The following is a 24018-nucleotide window of genomic DNA, read 5'->3' on the forward strand; positions in this document are numbered from 1 at the left end:
TAATGCAATAGAGCAATGCTTCCAGACACCTAAATGCTCATCAACTGCCAGTTTCCAATTTTGCAGCCTGCTAGTATGCCATATACCTCCTTGGCAGCACAGGAATCAATGAATTATTACAGATGATGTACACACAGAACAAATTCTTAAAAAGAACTTTCAACAAATAATACCGACATGATAAAGTAAACATAACGAACACTTTCCTCTTGGCCATGAAAGAAAGTGAAGGTGAGCACAGCATCAGGAGTATAGTATGATCCATACGCACTTGATACATTCACTACCCCTCAGTATAAGGACACCAATACTATTATTATTCACAAACCACCCTATCACATTTTGTTTAGAATTTTTGGGTATGACACATAATAGCACAAAAATAAAGACAAATTCCATACTATCTAATTAGGTGATAATCAAATTCCAATGCATTATATAGTATAAGGAAATTCACAAATAAATAGTCTAACTACTGTATAAAGGATGAGCTGTTTCTTACATTATGCTTCTCTATCAACTTGAAGCAATATTTAATTTAACAACAAGTAAAAAAAAAAAAGTATTATGGTAAACTTCAAACCAAGGACAGAGAAATGTTTGGTTTACAGGTGTGGATAACTTCAGCATTGGTGTGTAACTGCTACACACTGCTAAACTCTTACCTAACTTACTATATACGAGCATGATATCACTCTCATATTTGCTTTACATTCTTTGTAAACTACTGCATTATTTTTAACTAAGGCAAAAATTGCTACAGTATTTTGTAATCACCGAAACCTTAATTTTTTTTTATGAAAAAAATAAAATATTATATATTATTCCATATTTGAAATAATTCTTGTATTCTAGATTATGGTATCTTTGCTATTAATTCAAACACTGCCATTACTGTATTTAGTTCACACAAGTTACAGTTAACATCAGTCATGTCAGCCCATGATATCAGATACAAGCTGACAAGAGGAATGATTTGTTAAGTAATGTTCCTCATCTTTCCACATAATATACATGCTAGGAATAATAGTCTCAAACAAACTGATGTTATACCAATCACACATGGTACAGCTCAATGTGTATCCTCATTTATTCCGCTGAAAAAATATTTGTACCAAGAAATTCTCAAGGTAACAATTGTTGTATAGAACAAGGCTACAAACAAAGAGGTATTAGTTGCTTTATATTAGGGAGTGTGTTAATTTATATATATTTATATATATTTATATATATATATATATATATATATATATGTCGTACCTAATAGCCAGAACGCACTTCTCAGCTTACTATGCAAGGCCCGATTTGCCTAATAAGCCTAGTTTTTATGAATTAATGTTTTTTCGACTACCTAACCTACCTAACCTAACCTAACCTAACGTTTTCGGCTACCTAACCTAACCTAACCTATAAAGATAGGTTAGGTTAGGTTAGGTAGGGTTGGTTAGGTTTGGTCATATATCTACGTTAATTTTAACTCCAATAAAAAAAAATTGACCTCATACATAATGAAATGGGTAGCTTTATCATTACATAAGAAAAAAAATAGAGAAAATATATTAATTCAGTAAAACTTGGCTTATTAGGCAAATCGGGCCATGCATAGTAGGCTGAAAAGTGCGTTCTGGCTACTAGGTACGACATATATATATATATATATATATATATATATATAAACTTGCCTAACGGGAACAATGATCTTCATTATTTTCAAATATTTCTTTCTAAATTGGTTCTTTCCTAGCAATATTAATATATATTATATTAGGAACATGAATTACTGATACTGATTTAGGTTAGAAAAGGTTAGGTTCGTTAGGTTTCATAAAATTTGTTAGTTTTGACTTTATATATTATTTTATAATATATATATATATATAAAATATTATATATATATATATATATATATATATATATATATATATATATATATATATATATATATATATATATATATATACACACACATACATACATATATACATACAGTATATAAAAAAAAAACTGAATTACACTTTTCCAAATTTTTTATCATGGAATAATAAAAATTTCCACTATATTATACATGATTTTAATATTTTTTTATTTGGATGTAAAATCATGAAATTTGATCAAACGTTATCTAACCTTCCTACCCTATTTATTACCTAACAAACAATAATCCATGTGCTTAATATAATAACATTACCTGGAATAAACCAATTTAGAAAGAAATTCAGTATTTGAAAACAAAAATCACTCTGCCTGTTAGGCAAATTGGGCCTTTGCATACTAAGCCAAGTAATTCATTTCTGGCTATGAGATACGACATACATACATACTGTATAAGCTCGGTTATCCAAAGCCGCCTGAATCAAATATTTGCGTTATCTGGCCCAAATCACATCTGGATAATTTTTTGGCAAAACTTCGCCAAATTTGGACAGAAATTTGGATAACCGAAGACTGGGATACGTAAATGTTTAAAAACTATACAGTATCTCGGTGGGCTTCTGGGAGTAGTTCTACTCCCCAAGCTTGGCCCGGGGCCAGGCTTAACTTCTGAAAGTTTGGCCCAACAGGCTGTTGCTTAGCACGGCCCGCAGGCCCACATATCCACTGCAGCCCGGTTAGTCCGGCCATTTCTTAAAAGAAAACTATCTAGTTTTCTCTTAAGTATATCCACGTTTGTCCTGGCTATATTTCTGAGGCTCGCTTGCAGGATGTTGAACTGTGGACCTCTGATGTTAATGCAGTGTTCTCATTGTATCTATGGCACCTCTGTTTTTCACTGGCTCTATTCTTTGTTTCCTTCCTTTTCGTTCACTCCAGTATGTTGTTATTTTACTGTGTTAATTTGGGACCTGTTCCTCCCGTATTTTCCATATATATATATTATTTGATACTTCCCTCGTCTCCTTTCTACATTTCAAGATCTACTTTATCAAATAAGATGATGAACAACAATAAGGGAAGCTTAAGTTTCTGTTTTAAATTTTAATTTTCATTTATAGTATGTGAGGAAATTCAAATTATGTTGGTTATAGAAAAAAAATTGTGAATATGGTCGTTTTTGGACTTCCCCGGTAAGAATTCTTCTAGTCCAGAATTATCCTCACCAGATAAACCAGAATTCTGGATTATCCAGTGAGAGGTCCTTCCCAAATAGTCCAGCTAAGTGAGGTTATACAGTGTGTATACACGTACATATGCATGTGTGTTATATATACTGTGTGTAATATATATGTATATATATATATATATATATATATATATATATATATATATATATATATATATATATATATATATATATATATATATATATATATATATATATATATATATATATATATGCTAGTTTCAGTCAAAGCTTATTTGAGTGATAATATTCATGTACAGGGATGTATATATAAAGCACACAGAACATTGCTAATTACACAAGTCATTATTATGTGCCATACCATTTCGTAACTAGTGTATCATCAGCCTCAAACAATTTTCAAATTGGCAATGCACAAACATCATATTATTTTGTATTATTAAACTGACAGTATTCCTACATACATTGAGAAATTAGGAAGCATTTTTTTTCAACTTCATGTTAATAATACAATATTTTCTAATGTATACTGGTCATAAATTAAAGCATCCCTGTGTATACTTCAACATCTGGGAATAAATTCCTTTAAAAATTAATACCACCCACCTATCAACCCTTAAAAACTTATCATCAATGGGCATGATAAAGCTGGCAATTCCATATTATAAAAAAATAAACTGTGGCCCTGTAACAATTTTGAGGTTTTTCCCATTTTGTATTAACAATGAATGCACTGAAAATGTCAAACGGAACTTATTTCAGCATTACATCCCTTAAAGTCAATCCTGCCAAAAAAGTCATTATTTTCCTCCAATGATTTTTAATTTGTTTAAAGTCTCTGTAGTGGAAGCAGTTTTCTAAAAAAAAAAAAATGTAAGCTGTAGTAGTGTCACACACAAAAAACAAAAACAAAATTCATTATATTATTATATATAATATTATATATATATATATATATATATATATATATATATATATATATATATATATATATATATATTATAATAATAATAATAATAATAATGTGTGTGTGTGTGTGTGTGTGTGTGTGTGTGTGTGTGTGTGTGTGTGTGTGTGTGTGTGTGTGTGTGTGTGTGTGAGAGAGTGAATTATTTACAAATACACACACACACACCTGTTTCCAGTTTACTATGCTTCATTTGTATTATATGCATGCACAACTCCCTGCTCATGAAGAAGAAATAATCGTCTTTCGACGGCCTGCTTGTAGCGTGTGAGAAGATCACGGTCAGAGTCGTGTGCTACTTGCTGAGCCAGAGCATGAAGGAGGATTTGTGCAGTTTGGTATCGTCGGAAGCATTCCTCTGGTTTTCCAAAGAGTTCATCTAGTGCCGCACTCTGGCACTATGAAAGATATATAGAGATTAATATAATTGATCAAATAAACAAACTCAATATTTGTTATATATTTTAGTAATGAAAAATGGACAAAAATGTAATGTTAATAAATACTGGTGATTTTACCATTCCAAAGTCATAAACTCAAAGTTATATTTTCTTTAAATTTGAATATAATTTAAACCAAATTAATATTTCTAACAAACAGTTAAAATCTTAATGTTGAAAAACTATATCGAGAGTAGTAATACTTTTTCAAAACCATATTCAAAGTGGATTTAATTTCCTGTGGCCGAGATTGTCCTGATCTGGGTAAGTCAACACATCACACCCTGCTGACAGTTCTCTTGACAGTGGCAATACAATCCACTTGTTTCTTATATTTCATCTCACAAGATACACACAACTTTCGTCAATTTTTTTTTGGGGGGGGGGGAATAAAGTTTAAAAATAAAAGGTCTTATTTTACTTTTTCCTAACAGGAGAATATATTACAAGTCTTTAAAACCCTATTGTGCTGATTATCTTGAGGTTATCTTTAAATGATTTCAGGGCTTAGCATCCCCATCCTCAGGACTATGAATCCCGAGCGCTGTCCACTCAGCAAGCTTCTTGAGGTTATCTTGAGATGATTTCGGGGGTTTAACGTCCCCGCAGCCCGGTCCTTGACCAGGCCTCGTTTTGTTACCCCCCCCAGGAAGCAGCCCGTAGCAGCTGTCTAATTCCCAGGTACCTATTTACTACTAGGTAACAGGGGCAACAGGGTGAAAGAAACATTTTGCCCATTTGACTCTGCCTCCACCGGGGATCGAACCCTACTTGATACCTGCTTGATGGGGTTCTGGGAGTTGTTCAACTCCCCAAGCCTGGCCCGAGGCCAGGCTTGACTTATGAGAGTTTGGTCCACTAGGCTGTTGCTTGGAGCGGCCCGCAGGCCCACATACCCACCACGGCCCGGTTGGTCCTGCACTCCTTGGAGGAAACAATCTAGTTTCCTCTTGAAGATGTCCATGGTTGTTCCGGTAATATTTCTTATGCTCGCTGGGAGGACGTTGAACAACCACGGACCTCTGATGTGTATACAGTGTTCTCTGATTGTGTTTATGGCACCTCTGCTCTTCACTGGTTTTATTCTGCATTTTCTTCCAAATCATTCACTCCAGTATGTTGTTATTTTACTGTGTAGATTTGGGACCTGTCCCTCCAGTATTTTCCATGTGTACGTATATTATTTGGTATCTCTCGTCTCCTTTCTAGTGAGTACACTTGGAGAGCTTTGAGACGATCTCAATAATTTAGGTGCTTTATCATGTCTATGCGTGCCGTATATGTTCTCTGTATTCCCTCTATTTCAAGGGTAATTTTGAAATTCCCTTTATTTCCTTCTACCCGGAACCTCAGGACTACGAATCCGAAGCGCTGTCCATCCAGCTGTCTGTCAGGCCCCATGCTGTGTACAGTTTAATTGTTTCGAGTTATTGTCCGCTTTTCTGCATATAATTTTCTCAACAGGAATCAATGTGTAGAAATGCACAAATACAACTACATTATATTCATTAACTTGATTCTGTTAAGACAGTAAACAGGTCTGGCATCTATTAATGTTCAGGATTACAATAAATGTGTGTTTATGGAGGGATCATCATGATTTGTTTACAAGCACTGGGCCAATCTCTTGTTTCATTGATACCCTTTACATTGAAACAGTATGACAGGGACACTTTAGAAGCTACCCTCCAAACCAGAGCATCAAAAATTTCCTGTGTGTTTGATAGGCATTCAAAAGTCATCAGAAGCCTAATTGTTACTAGTGGCTTTAATGAATTGGTGTCTTTAGCTACGGAAAGCCACTGATGGGTTCTGCACAGAAACATGTCTAACATAAAGCATACCACATTAAATTTCACCATTAAAAATCAAGAGTTTTCTGTATAACCCTGGATGTCCAAAAAAGTATTTGTGCATGCAAAGCAATCTTATGGAGAGCAGATGGGCTGGTGAACTGTACAAACCCTACTCATAGTCTAGAGGTAGAAAATTATAATACTCACCATTTCAATAGCATAATTGTAAATTAATTTGTCAGCTGTTATAGTGGATGTTTTAGGATCTACTGCTGTCACTGCTCCAGAACTGTTCAATTCCTTGCAGATACTCAATGCTTGACGAAATCTGTCATTTAGCACACCCACAACTGCAATACAGTAAAGCATTCATTAATACCACTATCATTGCTTAGTGGAGATGCCCTCGTCCAAAGAAGACATGAATATAGTAATACTGTATAGAAAAACTTGGTTATAAATACTGAAGACAGCATGGTACCCTTTCACTGATACTACGCAAAACAGAATCCTTACCCAGCATCACCACACAACAATGTTACCCACAGTTATATCTTCACCATATTCAGTAAAACACTAGAGACTGCAGAACTTCCAGAAATATAGAAAAGGGAAAACATAGTTCCTATATACAAGAAAGTGGCCAGACAGGAAGCATCAAACTAAAATTTTGTCACTAAAAGTTATCAATGGAAAATACTGGAGAATGGTGGAACACCTGGAAAGGACAAAAATTGTAGTAGAGCGCCAGTATTATTTTGAGAGGGAAAAATCATGTGATGAAACTATAAAAGTTTTGTGCCAGGGTCAGTAAGATACAACAAGATAAATAAAACTACGTTGCCTATGTTTGTTTCTGAACAGTCGGCAATTAATTGATATTGTTCTCCCTAAAAGACATGAATATGAAATGGTAGACGCAAGCTGGAATAACTGGAAAGACATCGAACTGCTTAAGGGAATACCTGACACACATTAAACACAGCTCAAGAAAAATCAAACTGGAGGGATATATCAAGTGAGTATTCCAATGATCAGTCCTAGGCCCATTCTGTTCCTAATCTATGTGAATGACTTACCCAAGGGAACATGTTGGTATATGTCTATGTTTGCAGATGACACAAAACTAAGTTAGGATGTACGTACATCCTTTCTGCTGTAACTAAGTACAGCAGAAAGACCTAGACAAACTCAAATAGTGTGCAGACACTTTGCTGTTAAAGATGCTACACCACAAGGGGAAGATAATTATAGGAACTGGTGTAACAGTGGGGGGTCATAGAGTTTGAACCTCTGGCATGTGAAGACCCTTGAGGAGTGTATTCCATGAAGTATATATCTTTACACAGAGAGTAATAACACTAACATGATGTATCAGACTGAAAGCAAATTACAAGACACGAAAGTAAAAAGTCAGGTTATCATATGAAAGCATGGTATGGAGCCTGTGTGTAAACTTGCAGGGGCATAAGCATAAATGAGAGAGGTTGGATTTGCTATCCTACTCAGAAATGGAATAGATATGATATTAAAACATGATAATTATAATTAATAAGCTCTGTACATAGTGAGTGAACATTTGTAACAAATTAAGATTATTTCTACAGTACTTGAGAAAATTTTGAAATCATCTTGAAGTGCAATACTTGTACTGTATACAGGATGTTAAATTTACCATTCTTCACAGCATTTGAGGGCTGTAGTCTACTGGTTGATTTCTCGTGTTTTGCTAGAGTGAGTGCAGAAGACAGCAATTGCAAGGCTCTGACGTAGAGTACCAGCTGCTCTGCTCTTCGCTGCCACTCAGGTGGGGGGGCTGCCATTATAGAACCATCAGAATCTCTAGGTGAACCTGCAAAATTAGTTTTACAGTAATCTAACAAAAAAGCTATTTGAAAAAGTAGGAACACTTAATATATTTGACATACACTGTCAACTACATTAAATAAAGAATACTGTGAAAGAGCCAGAGCAGCCAACCAAGAAAAACAATCACTTTACATGTAAAGTCATTTTGGCAAGTCAGTCTCGAGAGTTAATGGACTTAATATTTCCAATTTTTACAGAGTGGGGGGAAGGCATCAGCAGAGTATAAGGTGAATATCATAAAAGAAGGTTATAGATATTAAATCACAGATAAATAAGAATCACTGCATTGCAGTAGCATCCCACCTCTTGTCATATTGAGCACAATACATACAAATAATCTTATAAACCTCTTCCACCCAACCTTGTCCCTTACCCTATCCTGTAAATCGTCCACACTAAATCTCCACTTACTCACACTTATTCTCCATGAAAAATGTTGTCCTCATACCAGGCTGCTAGAGTACAACTTTTAAGAATCATCCACAGGCAATCACTCTGCAAGCCACCATCTCCCTGGCCTTCCTCTCCTCATCCTGAACACACCAGGCCACACCACGAACACCGAAAATAGGCTAATAACAATGATAAATTTCAGAACGAATGCTCCAGACAGTATACTAACCTCCAGATACCGATTCTCTCATGGTAGTATTTTGTCGTAAGGCTGTGATTGGTGCTGCTCGAGAGCGAGCCAATTCTAGGATACAGTCTACCAATGCAAGCACAAAGTTTAGCTTGGCTAATGTTTCATTGTGTTCACGCTAGTCAGAGAAAAGAAAAGAGAATTATTTATCAAGTTAAAAACATCAAAAGATGTAGCAAAATGTATCAAGAAACTAAATAATTCATTATAATTTATAATAATAATAATTAATAAATCTTTATGAAAGGGTGCTTGTATGTAACGTGCAATATATATCACCAATATCAGCAGGTTTAAAATGCCAGACATAATATTTGCAATTTACTCAATTTTTGTATAAATACCTCCATTAGAGTTTCTTGATGAAGAGGGGGTGCATAGAAAGCTACAGTATCTTGTCCGTCCGCTTGACTAAATGGTGTACCCTGCAAAAGGAATGCTGGTGCAGACTGGCCATATTGTACAAGTTGTCTCCCAGGATTAGGTGGACTCGTAGCACGAGCTTGCCATTCCAAGAGATGAGACTCTGTTCGCGATCGCTGAAGTCCACTACTATCTACACTCATATCTTGTGCACCACCTATGGCAAAATCAGATGTAAAAAGTTAGTGATGGTGTTATTTAGCAAGTTAGTTTAACTGTTTACAAAAACCTACATAGGCAGATAAGCAATACCCACAAGGAAAATGACATACAAAATTCAATACAGAACTTCTACTTGTACAAAAAATATTTACATTGAACATAATTTCACATTTATGCACTAACAATACACAAAACAAAGTGAAGCAATTGACTTCTACTGGAGCAAACTCTTACTGACCCATAAAGAGGTCACGTGATACAGAGGTCATCTCAGGAAGTGTAATAGCACGATGTGGGGCTGTGTGAGGCAGGTTGGTGGTGTTGCCACAGATGTCACCAGCAGGGTTATCTTGGCCAAAACCTAATTTTGTGGGAGAGCCAAGGATAGGGGGCAGCACAGGGGGAGCTGAGAAAAGTTGGGGAGGCACGTAAGGAGGTGTACGACGGCCAGACTGACGTAAAGGTGAGTTGGTGGGAGTGAGACGACCTCCTGGGATTACCTGGGTGTTACCTGCGGTACAACAAAGCCCTTGTTACTATGTCATATTACTACCTACAATATGGTAGGAATAATAATATATGGGTTCGAATAATACAGCTGAATAAGACAACTTTCCCAACACAAACATCACAAAAGCAGGTGTAAATTATGCTTGCCCTGTAAAAAAAATCATTATTTAAATTTAATTAATAAATAGTAAATGCACTAAGAATTTTGGTTTGTTAATACAGGACATAATCATAAATGATCTAATCATACGTTACTCCCAATGAACCTTATTAATTTACTAGTGGCATAGTAACAAGCAAGAGACACACCATATAATACACTAATACAGTGAACACATCCACAAGGGCTGTGACGAGGGTTCGAACCTACGTCTGAGAGCATCCCAGACGCTGCCTCAATCGACTGCGCTACGATATGGTTAAAACTAAAACTCGGCCCTTGTGGATTTGTTCATTTGATGCATCACGCTATTGTGATTTCTGTGTATAACCAATACAGTGTTAATATCTATCTTAACATTGCCAACACCAGTACTTAACCCACATCAGCATATTAATTAAGGACAGCACTACTTTTTAAAACATTTTAAACATTAAACATTTTTTAAATTTCACACTGAGAAAATTAATAGAAGCCATGAGGAGGATTTGAACCTTCATACTGGGTATGAAGGTTCATGCCCTATACCACTAGAACCAAAATATACTACAGACCTAATGCTTCCATTGAAACCAAGCCAGAGTTTTAACGTATCACTCGCATACACTCTGGCTGTGTGCAGGTGTATGCGGGTAATTTATAACACTGACTTGGTTTTAGTGGAAGCCTCGGGGGCCCCTAGAATATTCAGTTGAATTCCAGATTGCATTACTTTTGTACCATATCACAGTCTAGCACGTGCTTGGGAGTATCCAGTGAGTGGGTCCTCCTCCTCCTCATGGCTCCTACTAATTTTCTCATTGATACATACACCATGTTAATATGATTTCTTTGCATATTTTCCCACTCTGTTAATATACAGTATATTCATTGTGTATATCACGAAAATAAACACATGATTAAAAATGTGACAGTGTCAGACCACGGAGGAAAATTTAAACAGGAATTTCCTCAAGTACTTTCGTATATTAATACATCTTCAGAAGGAGTCCTTCTGAAGATGTATTAATATACGAAAGTACTTGATCAAATTCCTGTTTCAATTTTCCTCCGTGGTCTGACATTGTCACAGTATATTAAATTCTGGAAATTTATGTACGATAACATGTATCAAGTGAGTGTCATAATGTTGGGGTGGAACCAAATTCACCTTTCACTCATATAATGTATGTACTGTACTATTATAATGAAAATGATATTCAGTTTCTTAGGAAACTTTAGGCAATAATTTTAATAAATCTAATATTTTCTAGTGTTTACTGATATCATACTTAATTTTAGTTGAAAATGCAAGTTTCACCAAAATGTACATTAATGCAAGATAGATGGCATCAAATGGTATCGTACCAATAAAGTGATGTACTGTACAACTGCAAGAGAGTGATAGTGTTGCAACACATTGATAGTGATGCAACACTATCACATGATAGAACAACACTAGGCCTCTTAAATGTCAGTCTTGCATGTTAATGCAGCAGAAGAATACATTATCTACACAATAATAGCCGTCTGATACTGCTTAAAAGCACTGTACTGCTCTACAGTATATTAAAATATTTATATTCCATACATGAATTGTGATCTAAGAGCTGGTAGGCGAGGTGAATTCAAGATAAACTTTAATACAGAATATTAAATGGTGATTTCATGGCAAAAATTCCAATACAGAATAAATTAGCAATGAAGCATACATATATTAGAAGTTACTAACTTGAGATTCCTTTGAGTTTTACAATGATTAATTTATAGAGTAAATTAAGAGTAAATATTAGCAGTAAAATCTTGCTCTGAATGATACAACAGTTCAAAATCAAACAACAATACTCTGAAAGTAATATAGTGAGGACAAACAAGTGAATGTGCATTAATCAAATACCACATGAGGGTACCTGTTAGCTTACAATTACCAGTGTATTAAAGCTGTACACAAAATAAACAAATCATTACCAGTAACCCCGACAGTCGTCGGTGGTGTTGTTGAATATGAACTCCCTGATGTTGACCTTCGCCGCCCTCCCATAGGAGGATCACCAATGGTGAACTGAACCTGTAAGAAAGGTAAATGGAAAAACTCTAAATAATAACAAGAAAATCTTATGAATATTAGGCAAATTTTTTTTTGTTATATGATTAGAAATAAAATAATATACACAAATGAATAAGACTTACAGCAGGAGGTGACAATGAAGCAACATCAGGTGCTTTGTGATCAGACACTCTACGCATGTTAATTGGTTGTGAGCGAGGTGGAGGCGAGGGTCGATTACTCGACATTCCCTGATGTCTAGGAGACTCGGGTTGGAGTGTGGCAGATATCTGATCTGAAGAGCCAGAAGAGGTCATCTGCTGAAACGTAGCTCGCTGGGATGGAACAGGGACAGGCTCTCCGGATCGACAAGATTCACTACTACTGCTGGAGTGTGTGCTACCACTGCTACCACCTATGCAACAATTGATTCAACTACTTAGTTATGAATTACAATTACAAATGTAATTAGCAATGAACAGAATAATTACACACACAAGCATGCATCCTCTGCTTCTAATATGTGGATACCTGGAATGCATTGTTACTATTTCTGGTAGCCAAATACATACAGGTACATGTATCTTTTACAGTATTACCAAATAATCAATATCAGATAATCCACAAGGAGCATGGTTTTCAAGGTTTCAAGGTTTTCTGAATGACATATGACTTCTAAACCATTCAGATAAGACATGGAATTCTAAACATAAGGAATATTACCTTGGACTGGAAGATGAGAAGGTCTGGGAGATGTAGGGACTTGGGGTGTGAGGGGACCATACTGTGGAGGATTTTTCTGGTAAACCACCCCTCCTGGTTTGGCCAGAACACGTCCACCCCACCTAGAAGTAGATAATAATGAACGCGAAGCTCTTACACTTCAGTTAATCTTCATTTTATATTTAAGCTGTTATTTACACATTAAACAACACTACGCATACATAATGGTGTACACTCGGCTAAACTGTCACTGCAATCAGTGTCACACACCAGTTTTCATCTACATAGAGACGGTGTTTTTTCATGTTTTAGGATCGGATTTTCTACATACTGTAATTGCCTTTTATGTCTTAGCACACAATGCTGATATACAACATAATAATTTTTATCACATGAGATGGATAATTAAAAAACATAACTACAAAGGAAAAATTAAGTAAGTACGTGTAGCAGGTCAAGTGCTTTCGTAAATATAAATCTATTCATGCTTCCCCAGTTATGCATTGTACATGAGAATAGTTAATTATTCTGGTAGATCATAATTACTATTTTTTTCTAGATGGTTATCCATTATCAAATATTTGCAACTCGCTTAAACTACAAAAGCAAAACAGTAATCAAAGTGTTAAAAAGCAAAACAAGTCAAAGTGTTAATGTCGTACTGGATAGTGAAAATTTATGTACTGCAGGGACATGTATTTTTCCTTTATATTCATTATGTATTATATCCTTTCAACTCAATTACTTGAACTTCCTTATACTGCAGCTAGCATACATGCATGCATACATACGGTCAAACAGAAACAATAGATTTCAAGCACTAACTAAATATTATCTTTATTCCTGACATTAATTAAAAAAACATCAACTTACCCTTGTGGAACTCTTGATGCTTCTGGCTCATTAGGGATATGAGTAGGAACCATAACAAAGTCTTCTGTTTCCTCTTGCAATTGTGTACTTGCAGTTCTGGGTACAGGCGTGGGTTTTGGTATATTGGTGGCAACTACAGGAGATGCTGAAGGAAGATCATTCCCACTTCGTTGGTCAATGCTCATTCGAAGTTCCTCTGGTGATGGGGGAAGGTTACCTGTTTATTGAAAATCAATGTTAAGAAATTAATATCAACAAAATACGCAAGAATTTGACCTACGATAACAAAATAATAACATTAATACAGAATAAATTTGGTGAATATACAGTACTACATTATTTTGGCTATTTGGAACCCATCTCTGTGAAAGAAGAAAAATTTAAATGTTACTGCTTTGCAAAAGATAAATAAGTGAATCTAGAAAACTTACCAATAGGTGGGCTTGGAGCTGGCTGTGTGTGTTGTGTGTGTGTTCCACCACGTTTAACAGGCTTTGGTGTAGCTGCAGGTGTGGGTAAGGTTGTGGGCATAGGCACAGAAGATGAGCCACTACTCGAGGCTGCCTTCTCATCAGTACTTTTCTTTTCATTTCTTTTCAGAAGCATAAATGGATGATTAAAAAATGTTTCAAAGTCCATTCGATCTTTTGCATTTCTCTTTAGAAGCCCCATGAGAAGATCTATTAATTCTGGTGACGTTCCAGCAGGTATTCTGGTAAATTAAAAATAGTACTGTACAGTAGTTGTTTTAGTTTGCTTCATATCTTTAAACTACTACATCCTTCTATATGTATAATACCAAAGAAAATAGAGCACACACACTATCACTGTCTTATAACTAAAATTTAAATCATATTTTTACAGTAAATAATAAACCTTTACAGAAAGTATTATTGATAAGTACTCCTTAATAAATTTTAATACTGTATGAGGATAAATGAATGCTATATACTGTATATCATAAATTCTAACACTAACCTTGGTGCTAAATCGGCATTCTTTTCATAAAACTGCTTCAGAGCCTGTGGAGTTTGGGCATGAAATGGTGCCTTGCCAACAAGACACTGGAACACAATGGTGCCTAATGACCAGAGATCGGCCTTGGCATCGTACTGTATTGACATGATAACCTCTGGAGCCATATACATAGGAGAACCGCATAATGTGGCTGCCATTACTCCATCTTGGAGAAATCTTGCAAAGCCAAAGTCAGCTGATCGGTGAAAATTAAAAGATTAGATTTTATTTTTCATAATGCAAAATAAGCAATTGTTTTTACCCTACAGCCAAATAACAGGAGGGCAACATATGAGCACATAAAATATAAATAAAATACCACAGAATACTTAAGTCTTGTTGAATCAAGTAAGGAAGTGTAGTACAGTATGTACTCTATGTCTTACTGAGTATATTGGTTACCAGAACAATCTGTCTAATGATGTTAGCAAACTTTAAATAGCTTATCAATTTATTATATGATATCAATGAGAAAATCAGTTGATTTTCTCAGAAATAATCATCATAAATGCCAACATTATTAACTTTAAATAGCTTACAAACAAAAATTGACAATTCAATATTTTGAATTTAAAAAAGTAATGTTTGGTTTGGTTTAGGGAAAATTGTATGTACTGAATCGTATGACATTTTTATGACAACCTGTTCCATCCCTTTATACAACTTGTACCAGGAGCACAAGTATTTTATGATTAAGAAATGACCTGTAACAAGAATCTAGACGTATGTTCTTGTATAAATAGGTATATTAGAAGGTAATAAAACATGTCACTTAACTGTAAAGTGCTAAAATTTCCATCTTCGTTCATGTCAAATGACTTTATAGCAAGTTGCAGGATTGAATTTACTCGTACTGTATTATGGTGTGTGCAAGTGATGTCCGTGCGAGATACATTTAATGTCTAGAACACCAAGTACATGTACTATTCAAAAATTCAATCAGGATTTCGAACAAACTCTATCTTGATCACTGAGAAACAGGTGTGCAGTAACCTTGGTTTACAGTTTGACCTTGTTGATAGGAAATATATGAGGCAGGTAGCAGGTGGAGCATGTGAAATGTGTGTGGCACCCTAGCGTACTGCACAACACTGGCAAGGGAACAACACTTGTTGCATTGCACCACCACACCTGGTGCAACACTTCTCATGGACACACCTCACACACCCACCATATAACAGTTTCACTTTCACACACTACTTCACTATGTCCTAGAATGTCAAACAACCAATGATCTTAGAAGAGCTTTAAGTCCCTGAATCTTGCAGGAACCAGCCGAAGCCATCAACACTGCCACTGTTCTGGTCAAAAAAAGTGTGTCCTGCAGCTGGACACCCTCATAAATACTGTCAAGCAGTGTCCTTCCCTACGATAGCTGCCTGACGATTTAAATGCAACCTCTACACACAGTATTCATTCGCTCAAAAAAAATAAATTCTACCACTTACTACTCTATTCATTATTATTAGTAAGAAATAAAAACATTCTGTTTTATAAGGAATAGAAAAAAATCTATTCATGCCTGTGCCACCTCTTGGGTGGTTTAATCTTCATCAATCACCTTTACATGTTCCTACAACAGAATCCAACCCCTTCTTCTAACAGCACACCCACCACAACCTGATGGAATATGGCATCTACAATATTGGCAATTAAAAACTTGTCATTGAATTTATTGATCTTACCTCATGGCTTTCATGAAGTAATCATCAGGTAATGAACTACAGTACAGTATATACATTACTACTATTTTTAACATGTGATCTCTGGTATGGTACTACTATGACATTTATGATTCTTGATAAAATTATATTTCATTATATACCAGGACATAAACACAGCACAACCAAGCTATGCTTGATACATCAGGCTGCGAGCAGCAGCATCCAACAGCCTGGTTGACCAGACGACCAACCAGGAGGCCTAAATTGGAGACCGGGCCACAGGGCCATTGATCCCCCGGAAGCTACACAAGGTAGGTAGGATATACAAGATTTCAACAACAGTGAATAATTTGTCAAATCATTAGAATATATAGACAAGCACCCAAACGACAGTCTGACGTGGCTTTTAATAATACTTTTAATCTAGTCTATGGAACTTACTCCCTAACGAATTGAAAAGCTGTCCAACTTTTGCCTTATTTAAAAACAAAAACAAAACGTACCTAATTTCATCTTCATAGTTTTCCTACCTAGTGCTTTAAACTCGCACTGTATCTAGTGCTATCCAATCCCCCAATATATGTACCTAAGCCCAGCCCATCCTCCAAAAAGGGGAGGGAAATGTAACAGCCCCATAAGTGCAATTATGTACTATGTATGAAAGTCATGAATTGTACTTATTTACACTTAGTATTAAATAGTACTGTCAAATATATTGTGAATATTTGAGTTTACCTGAAAAGCTGACTAAAAAAACACGACCTCACCTATCCGTCTTAGTTTTTGAAGATAAGCATTTTATTGCTTCTTAATTAATTACAATTACTACTTAACCTATAACTATATTGATATTACAGTTTTATAAAACAAATAAAACAAAACTAAAGTATGTTAATAATTTGTAAAGTAACTCAGGATATTTTCAAATTTTATATAAAATCTCTATTGTTTGATATAACTGAAAAAAAAATTCTGATATTTAAAACTTGTGTATAGCAAACTGAACTTTAAAACTTCATCCTAAAATTCCGAGTGTCTTAACAGAAAACGAGGAGAATTAAATGGGGAGGTAAATGTAACAGCCCCATAGGTGCAATTATGTACTATGTATGACAGTCAGGAAATGTACTTATTACACTTAGTATTATAACGTACTGTCAATTTGGAGGATGGCTTGCTATAACTTTTCCATTGTAATCATTGATATCATCTGATATCATAGTTGTTATATTGAGTACATATTTTACTGCATTATTCCTTGAAATGATCCTTAAATTGTGCTACAATGAACCAAATGATACCCTCAAATTTTACTTAAATGTACCTAGTCATCTTTGTAATTATAGTGTACAGTATTGTCATTATTGTGTATTAATCTATTCTTTGTTTATTGTGCCAAAATGTCTAACAATGTACCTGTAAACATTATTTGTCAATTTTGTTGGAAATTATCTACTTAAAATTACCTGTTAGATTAAAGATAAGTTGGAAACACTATGGGTGCTAGAGGCTTTAAAGGACTGTAAAATCATCATTACTATGTACTCTCTTAACCCCCAATGTACGTTCTTGTATATAAATAAATAAATAAAATAAATACTGAACTAGTGTCCCCCACTAATAAGATGCATATACTGTACTTACCGTATTAACCATTTGTGCCAATATCACGCAATTTCTAGTTTAACACAATATCCTCAGGTGTATATATATATATATATTTCTGCACAGACTGCTTTCTATTCTTGTTATAAGGAGGAAGGTTTAGTGTAGTGTGGAGGAGCGTGAGCGAGCGGCCCCGGCACCCACCTGCACCACACTGCGCCAGTGCCACAAGTGCCACCCACCCAGCACCTCTCACACACACCTTGCCACTATTCACCTCTAATAATATCTTTCTCTCTCTCAATCTATATTAACAAATTTCATTCCATTAAATTCAATTAATTTATCCCCTCGACAGAATTTGTTGATGACATTAGCCGTCAGTATATTGTATGCTGTTATCTTTCTAGTGAACAATTAAGGTGAACACGAATACTGCCATGGTCATAACTTTACACAATGTACTACTGTGTAGCTATATACAACAACATGACACGTGTTATTGTTGGGTAGAGTAGCACTAGTTAGGGAACAAACAACAGACTGAGAATACGGAGCTTGGTTAGAAGAACCAGTTTGGACCCGCCAGACAGCTTGGCACCACACTCGCTCCCTCAGTATCTCCGTCTCCCTCAATGATTAGTCTTTTTCCACAACTAGTTGAGATACATTTTGGTGGGTCAGAAGCAATCAAACACAGCTGTACATTCGCAAAAATTCGTAATAATCACAATGGCATCAGATACACAAGTAATACGCACTTAAAACCTGTATTCTTACTCATTTGAGTCAACTTTCCAATGCGCCAAGCTTTCACCCGTTCTCACAAGTTTCACTCGGAGGTGACATCAGCCGAGCCTGCTCCTGGCTGGCCACACCAGTGATGCAATTCTGCACAGACTTGCACCGCCTCTCCTCGCCCTTGTTACCGCTCAAGGGCGCGCCCACCACCCATAACTTTAAGTTACCCCCTGACCTCATTCACACAGGATATGAAACCATACAATTAGGGATCTTCTCTATCAAGTGTTAAGGGCCCTCAACCCACCAATCTAAACGATTTGTTTTAATCCTAGAGGTTTGATTTTTTTTATACATATTCAAACCGCGTGTAGAAATCTTCCATGACATACATAAAGGAACACGTTCTCCTACTGTGCTCATTACCAATAAAAACTGATTTGGCATGAGGCTCTGCCACCACACACATCTACTGCCTGCCAATCACTATATTTCTCATGTAAAAAATTAAATAATATATATTTTTACTAGGGCTTAAGAGTTAATAGTGGCTACATAGGATGCAAGAGAGGTTTTAATTTCTTAAATTTTCCGCAACTCGTTGAAACCTTCCAAAGTCCTTCCCCTATTTCTTTGTCCTATTGGGAAACTCCTGACCCCTTAACACTTGGGTAACAAGATTGTTTACCATGTTCTGACAGCCTAATAACAGTGTTCTATTGGAATTTCTATTGTGGCATAGGTCTTAGGAGTTTCTTCAAGGATGGAAGTGAAGTTCCTCTTCTACCCGAATATTTAATCCACCTTCATCCATATATCCCAGCGTATCGCTTATAACCTCATGGCACGTGGACCATATTACTCTACACCTCATCACCAACCTATCCTCTTGCTACATAAAAAAAAAGTTTTTAATTTTTCCTTTCTTATGCATTTTAAAGATAAATTCAACACAAGAATTTTGGGTATTTTGAACCAAAACTATCCTAGCGTCCTTACCCCATCCAAATATGCCTATTAATTCTCAAAACGTGTGCAAAATTCAAACGATATTAATTAAATAATAAGTAATATTTTTGCCGTTAATTGTGGGCATCTTGTTCTCGTTGTTAGACTAACGATTTCATACTTTTCCGGTGAGCGGTTATTAAAGGGCAGATGACACTGATGCTACACTACTCAACCCATTGATTGATGAAGATTAAGCCACCCAAAAGGTGGCACGGGCATGAATAGACCGTAAGTGGTGGCCCTTTTGAGCCATTACCAGTATCATTAGCTGATACTGGAGATCTGTGGAGGTGCGACTGCACCCTGGGGAGAGGTGCCTCTGCTACTCAACCTGTCCCGCCTCTAATATAATGGCCACAAGACGGACCAGAGTCCAGGAGCCAGATTCACAAAGCAGTTACGAACCTGTACATCTCAATCTTTGGCGGCTTTGTTTACCATTATTAAACAGTTAATGACCTCCGAAGCACCAGGAGGCTGTTTATAACAATAACAACAGTTGATTGGGAAGTTTTCATGCTTGTAAACTGTTTAATAAATATAACCAAAGCCGTCAAAGATTGAGGAAAGATGTACACGTCCGTAAGTACTTGCGTAACTGCTTCGTGAATCTGGCCCCAGGAAGACAAACCTATAGAAGCGTCACCAATGCTAAACAAAAGATAAGAGCTCTTCATATAAATGAACAAATCCACAAGGGCCGTGATGAGGGTTCGAACCTACTCTCGCTCTCCAAATATATATATTACAAGAGCAAGAATACCGCCAACTTATTAAGAACTCTTCGCACACAAAACTGAATGCCTTGGAAGAGACTAGTCCTTTACATGATCTCTTAAAGACTTTCAGCCCCAACGTTCTAAATACACAGGCAAGATGACAACAGCTCTCTCAGTGTTTGACAATGTACAAATACCAATGCTCAAGTGCAGGCGATGTGTCACAATAAGTAAGTTGACCAGACCACACACTAGAAGATGAAGGGACGACGACGTTTCGGTCCGTCTTGGACCATTCTCAAGTCGATTGAGAATGGTCCAGGACGGACCGAAACGTCGTCGTCCTTCACCTTCTAGTGTGTGGTCTGGTCAAGAGTGGGAGATGTAAGCATGGCAGGCAGTCACACACCTAATGTATCTCCATAATGACTATAGGTCTTTACTTACCGATTTTGAGAGTGATTTTATCAGGTGGTGGGTTAGGCTTGCCATCATGAGACAAGAGGATGTTCTGGGGCTTGAGGTCGCGGTGAACGATGCCCTTCCCGTACAACGCTCGCATCGACTCCGCTGTACAACCACCAACAATATCAGTTACTTTCTTTACTTTATATCTGCACCTCTTTCTCTCTCTCTCTGGCTCTCTCTCTCTGGCTCTCTCTCTCTCTGGCTCTCTCTCTCTCTGGCTCTCTCTCTCTCTGGCTCTCTCTCTCTCTGGCTCTCTCTCTCTCTCTCTGGCTCTCTCTCTCTGGCTCTCTCTCTCCGTCTGTCTCTCTCTCTCTCTCTCTCTCTCTCTCTCTCTCTCTCTCTCTCTCTCTCTCTCTCTCTCTCTCTCTCTCTCTCTCTCTTTAGATATAGTTACTCAGGTGGTGCCCGGTGTCCCCAGGTGGTGGTACTCACCCATCTGGATTAGGAAGAGACATATGGTGCCCTCGTTCAGCGTGCCCATTGCTGCGGACCAAACAAAAGAATATAGCTATAATAAAGATAATAATGTGTAACAACCTCGTGTATCATTACTGCAATATGATGATAGTATTAAGACTGTAATTATAAGTGAGGGTGCGTGTTGACGCAAGGTCTGAGACCTCGGGGTCGGATTTACGAAGCAGTTACGCAAGCACTTACGAACCTGTACATCTTTTCTCAATTTTGGCGGCTTTGTTTACAATTATTAAACATTTAATGAGCTCCGAAGCACCAGGAGGCTGTTTATAACAATAATAGCAGTTGATTGGGAAGTTTTCATGCTTGTAAACTGTGTAATAAATGTAACCAAAGCCGTCAGAGATTGAGGAAAGATGTACACGTTGGTAAAGTACTTGTGTAACTGCTTGGTGAATCTGGCCCTCAGACATCACAAGAGTCATCAGTCATCGCCACAACTCTCCATACAAAATATCTATGCCATAAACACTAAGTTATAATGAGCCTGGATCTTCTGGTACCTCAGATGATTGACAGTTGAAAGGTGGGACCAAAGAACCGAAGCTCAACCCCCGAAAGCACAACTAGGTAAGTACACCAGGGATTACTAAATGTGAAAATTATACACGTGGTGATCAAGAGCTTTTGACCCAGCAAACATATTTTGGCATTAATTAGTACTCTCACCCACACACTAGTGAAGGGTATACTACCACCACCCAACCTGTCCTCTTACCAATTACGGCTGAATTGGCCGTTTGGCCGTTTGCCCGTATGGCCGAAACTGGACGAAATTAGAAAATAAAAAGAAATTGAAAATAAATTTTGGATTTTTTTCCAAAACAGTAAGGTAAGGGTCCTCTGGTAGGTTAGGGGGACAGGAAATTCTCATTAGGTTTCAAAAACGTCATGAAAAATGTTAATTGAAAGTTTCCTCTCCTAACCTTTCCGAGTACGCAAGAGGACTCAAACAGAAAACGGGACAGTACATCACTTTCGTGAGCCGATTTTATTTAAAATTCCGGCCAGTTTTGGCCATAGCGCACATACGAGCGAGAGGCAACGTTATTTTTAAGAGGACGGACGTCGAGGAGCGCTAGTCTGACCCGGCTAATTCCTCTGAGAGTCGACTCAACACAAGAAGCTTCTGGGAAAGAAGAGTTATATATGATGTAAGTTAGTGGAGGTTAAGAGGATGGAGGGAGAGGGGGGGGGGGCGGAGTGTGGGGTACTCACCATGAAGGTAGTCGGCCAGGTCGCCCCCGTTACAGTACTGTAAAGATACCACAGATGAGTCAGTGCTTTACACCCTCAAGCTTCTCTGAACCACCAAACTCTTACAAAAAACCTAATGTAAGAGTCAGTTTGTTAAAACATTATACAAATCTTCATAACTATAATTACAATACAATTAAATACATAAAGGTAATGACAAGATAAAATATTATAAATGTAAAGGTGGTGGGAGTGCATGTGTACCATGCCAGTAGCACCAGATGCATCACACCACACAATACACTCCATCTATCACCACACATGATGCCTATATGCAATGTACAGTACTTGTATTATATCAACACCACATACCCAGACACCACACCACCTCATGATGGACACACTACAATACCCTAGTGCTTGAAGGTGAAGCAAGGACGCAATAGTGTATTAAAACCAAATTTTCAGATGTAAGCTCCATCCTTCCTCAAGGTGATGTATACACTGTTATCAGCCTTGAGGAAGCGTAGGTTGTATCCGATAATTTGGTGTTAATACAACTTATACATATATTGGGTCTTGTATGGCCACTACCTATAACTCTGCCATGCTCCACGACTCTGCCACACTCCACAACTCTGCCACACTCCACAACTCTGCCACCAAACACAGCTCTACTCACCTCCATCACCAGAAAGACATGGTTCACAGTTTCCTGAAAAGAACAAGGAAAAATGGTTAACATTATGAAGAGAAAAGTGTTGAGGACAAATCAAGGGAGACACGGGAGAGGCGGCCACGTGTCCTGCTGATGGATGTACCTGAAGACCAAGAAGAAGAACAAGCACCTTGATAATGACCTAAGTATTGTGGTGAGTCAGTACATGAGTGGAGGCTGCTGCCATATGCACCACCACTGGGGCCAGTACTTGGCTCACTTGGACAAGTACGGTTACCTGCTTACCTGGTTGATACCTGCTTGATGGGGTTCTGGGAGTTCTTCTACTCCCCAAGCCCGGCCCGAGGCCAGGCTTGACTTGTGAGAGTTTGGTCCACCAGGCTGTTGCTTGGAGCGGCCCGCAGGCCCACATATCCACCACAGCCCGGTTGGTCCGGCACTACTTGGAGGAATTGCTTGATGGGGTTCTGGGAGCAGTTCTACTCCCCAAGCCCGGCCCAAGGCCAGACTTGTGAGAGTTTGGTCCACCAGGCTGTTCCTTGGAGCGGCCAGCAGGCCCACATATCCACCACAGCCCGGTTGGTCCGGCACTCCTTTGAGAAAATGGTCTAGTTTCCTCTTGAAGATGTCCACGGTTGTTCCGGCAATATTTCTTGTGCTCGCTGGGAGGACGTTGAACAGCATCCTGCCATGCTTACTTGTCTTATGTGATGTTATTTCTGTGTTCAGGTTTGGGACCAGTCCCCTCTAATATCTTCCACGTGTA

The 24018-nt window shown here is 37.3% G+C and overlaps 1 protein-coding gene across 3 annotated transcripts in view; it reads right to left on the reverse strand.

Moving 5' to 3' along the window:
• Positions 1 to 2809: 2809 nt before the first annotated feature.
• Positions 2810 to 24018, reverse strand: part of Atg1 (serine/threonine-protein kinase unc-51-like protein Atg1) — a 130146-nt gene continuing 108937 nt past the window's right edge. The window contains exons 4-19 of one of the 3 annotated variants that reach the window (XM_045737468.2): positions 23256 to 23288; positions 22595 to 22631; positions 21332 to 21382; positions 20879 to 21001; positions 14653 to 14887; positions 14106 to 14386; positions 13675 to 13891; positions 12802 to 12923; positions 12222 to 12493; positions 12000 to 12099; positions 9621 to 9893; positions 9142 to 9377; positions 8777 to 8915; positions 7961 to 8137; positions 6493 to 6635; positions 2810 to 4447 (exon numbers count right to left, since the gene is read on the reverse strand). In XM_045737468.2, the coding sequence (XP_045593424.2) occupies positions 4232 to 4447; positions 6493 to 6635; positions 7961 to 8137; positions 8777 to 8915; positions 9142 to 9377; positions 9621 to 9893; positions 12000 to 12099; positions 12222 to 12493; positions 12802 to 12923; positions 13675 to 13891; positions 14106 to 14386; positions 14653 to 14887; positions 20879 to 21001; positions 21332 to 21382; positions 22595 to 22631; positions 23256 to 23288 (2655 nt within the window). In that variant the 3' untranslated portion in view covers positions 2810 to 4231. Of the gene's footprint in view, positions 4448 to 6492; positions 6636 to 7960; positions 8138 to 8776; positions 8916 to 9141; positions 9378 to 9620; positions 9894 to 11999; positions 12100 to 12221; positions 12494 to 12801; positions 12924 to 13674; positions 13892 to 14105; positions 14387 to 14652; positions 14888 to 17999; positions 18206 to 20878; positions 21002 to 21331; positions 21383 to 22594; positions 22632 to 23255; positions 23289 to 24018 lie in introns of those variants that run through there. The other 2 variants (XM_045737469.2, XM_045737470.2) reach the window with 2 other exon arrangements.

Source organism: Procambarus clarkii, chromosome 28 (genome assembly GCF_040958095.1).
Source record: "Procambarus clarkii isolate CNS0578487 chromosome 28, FALCON_Pclarkii_2.0, whole genome shotgun sequence".
In the NCBI taxonomy this organism is placed as follows: domain Eukaryota; kingdom Metazoa; phylum Arthropoda; class Malacostraca; order Decapoda; family Cambaridae; genus Procambarus; species Procambarus clarkii.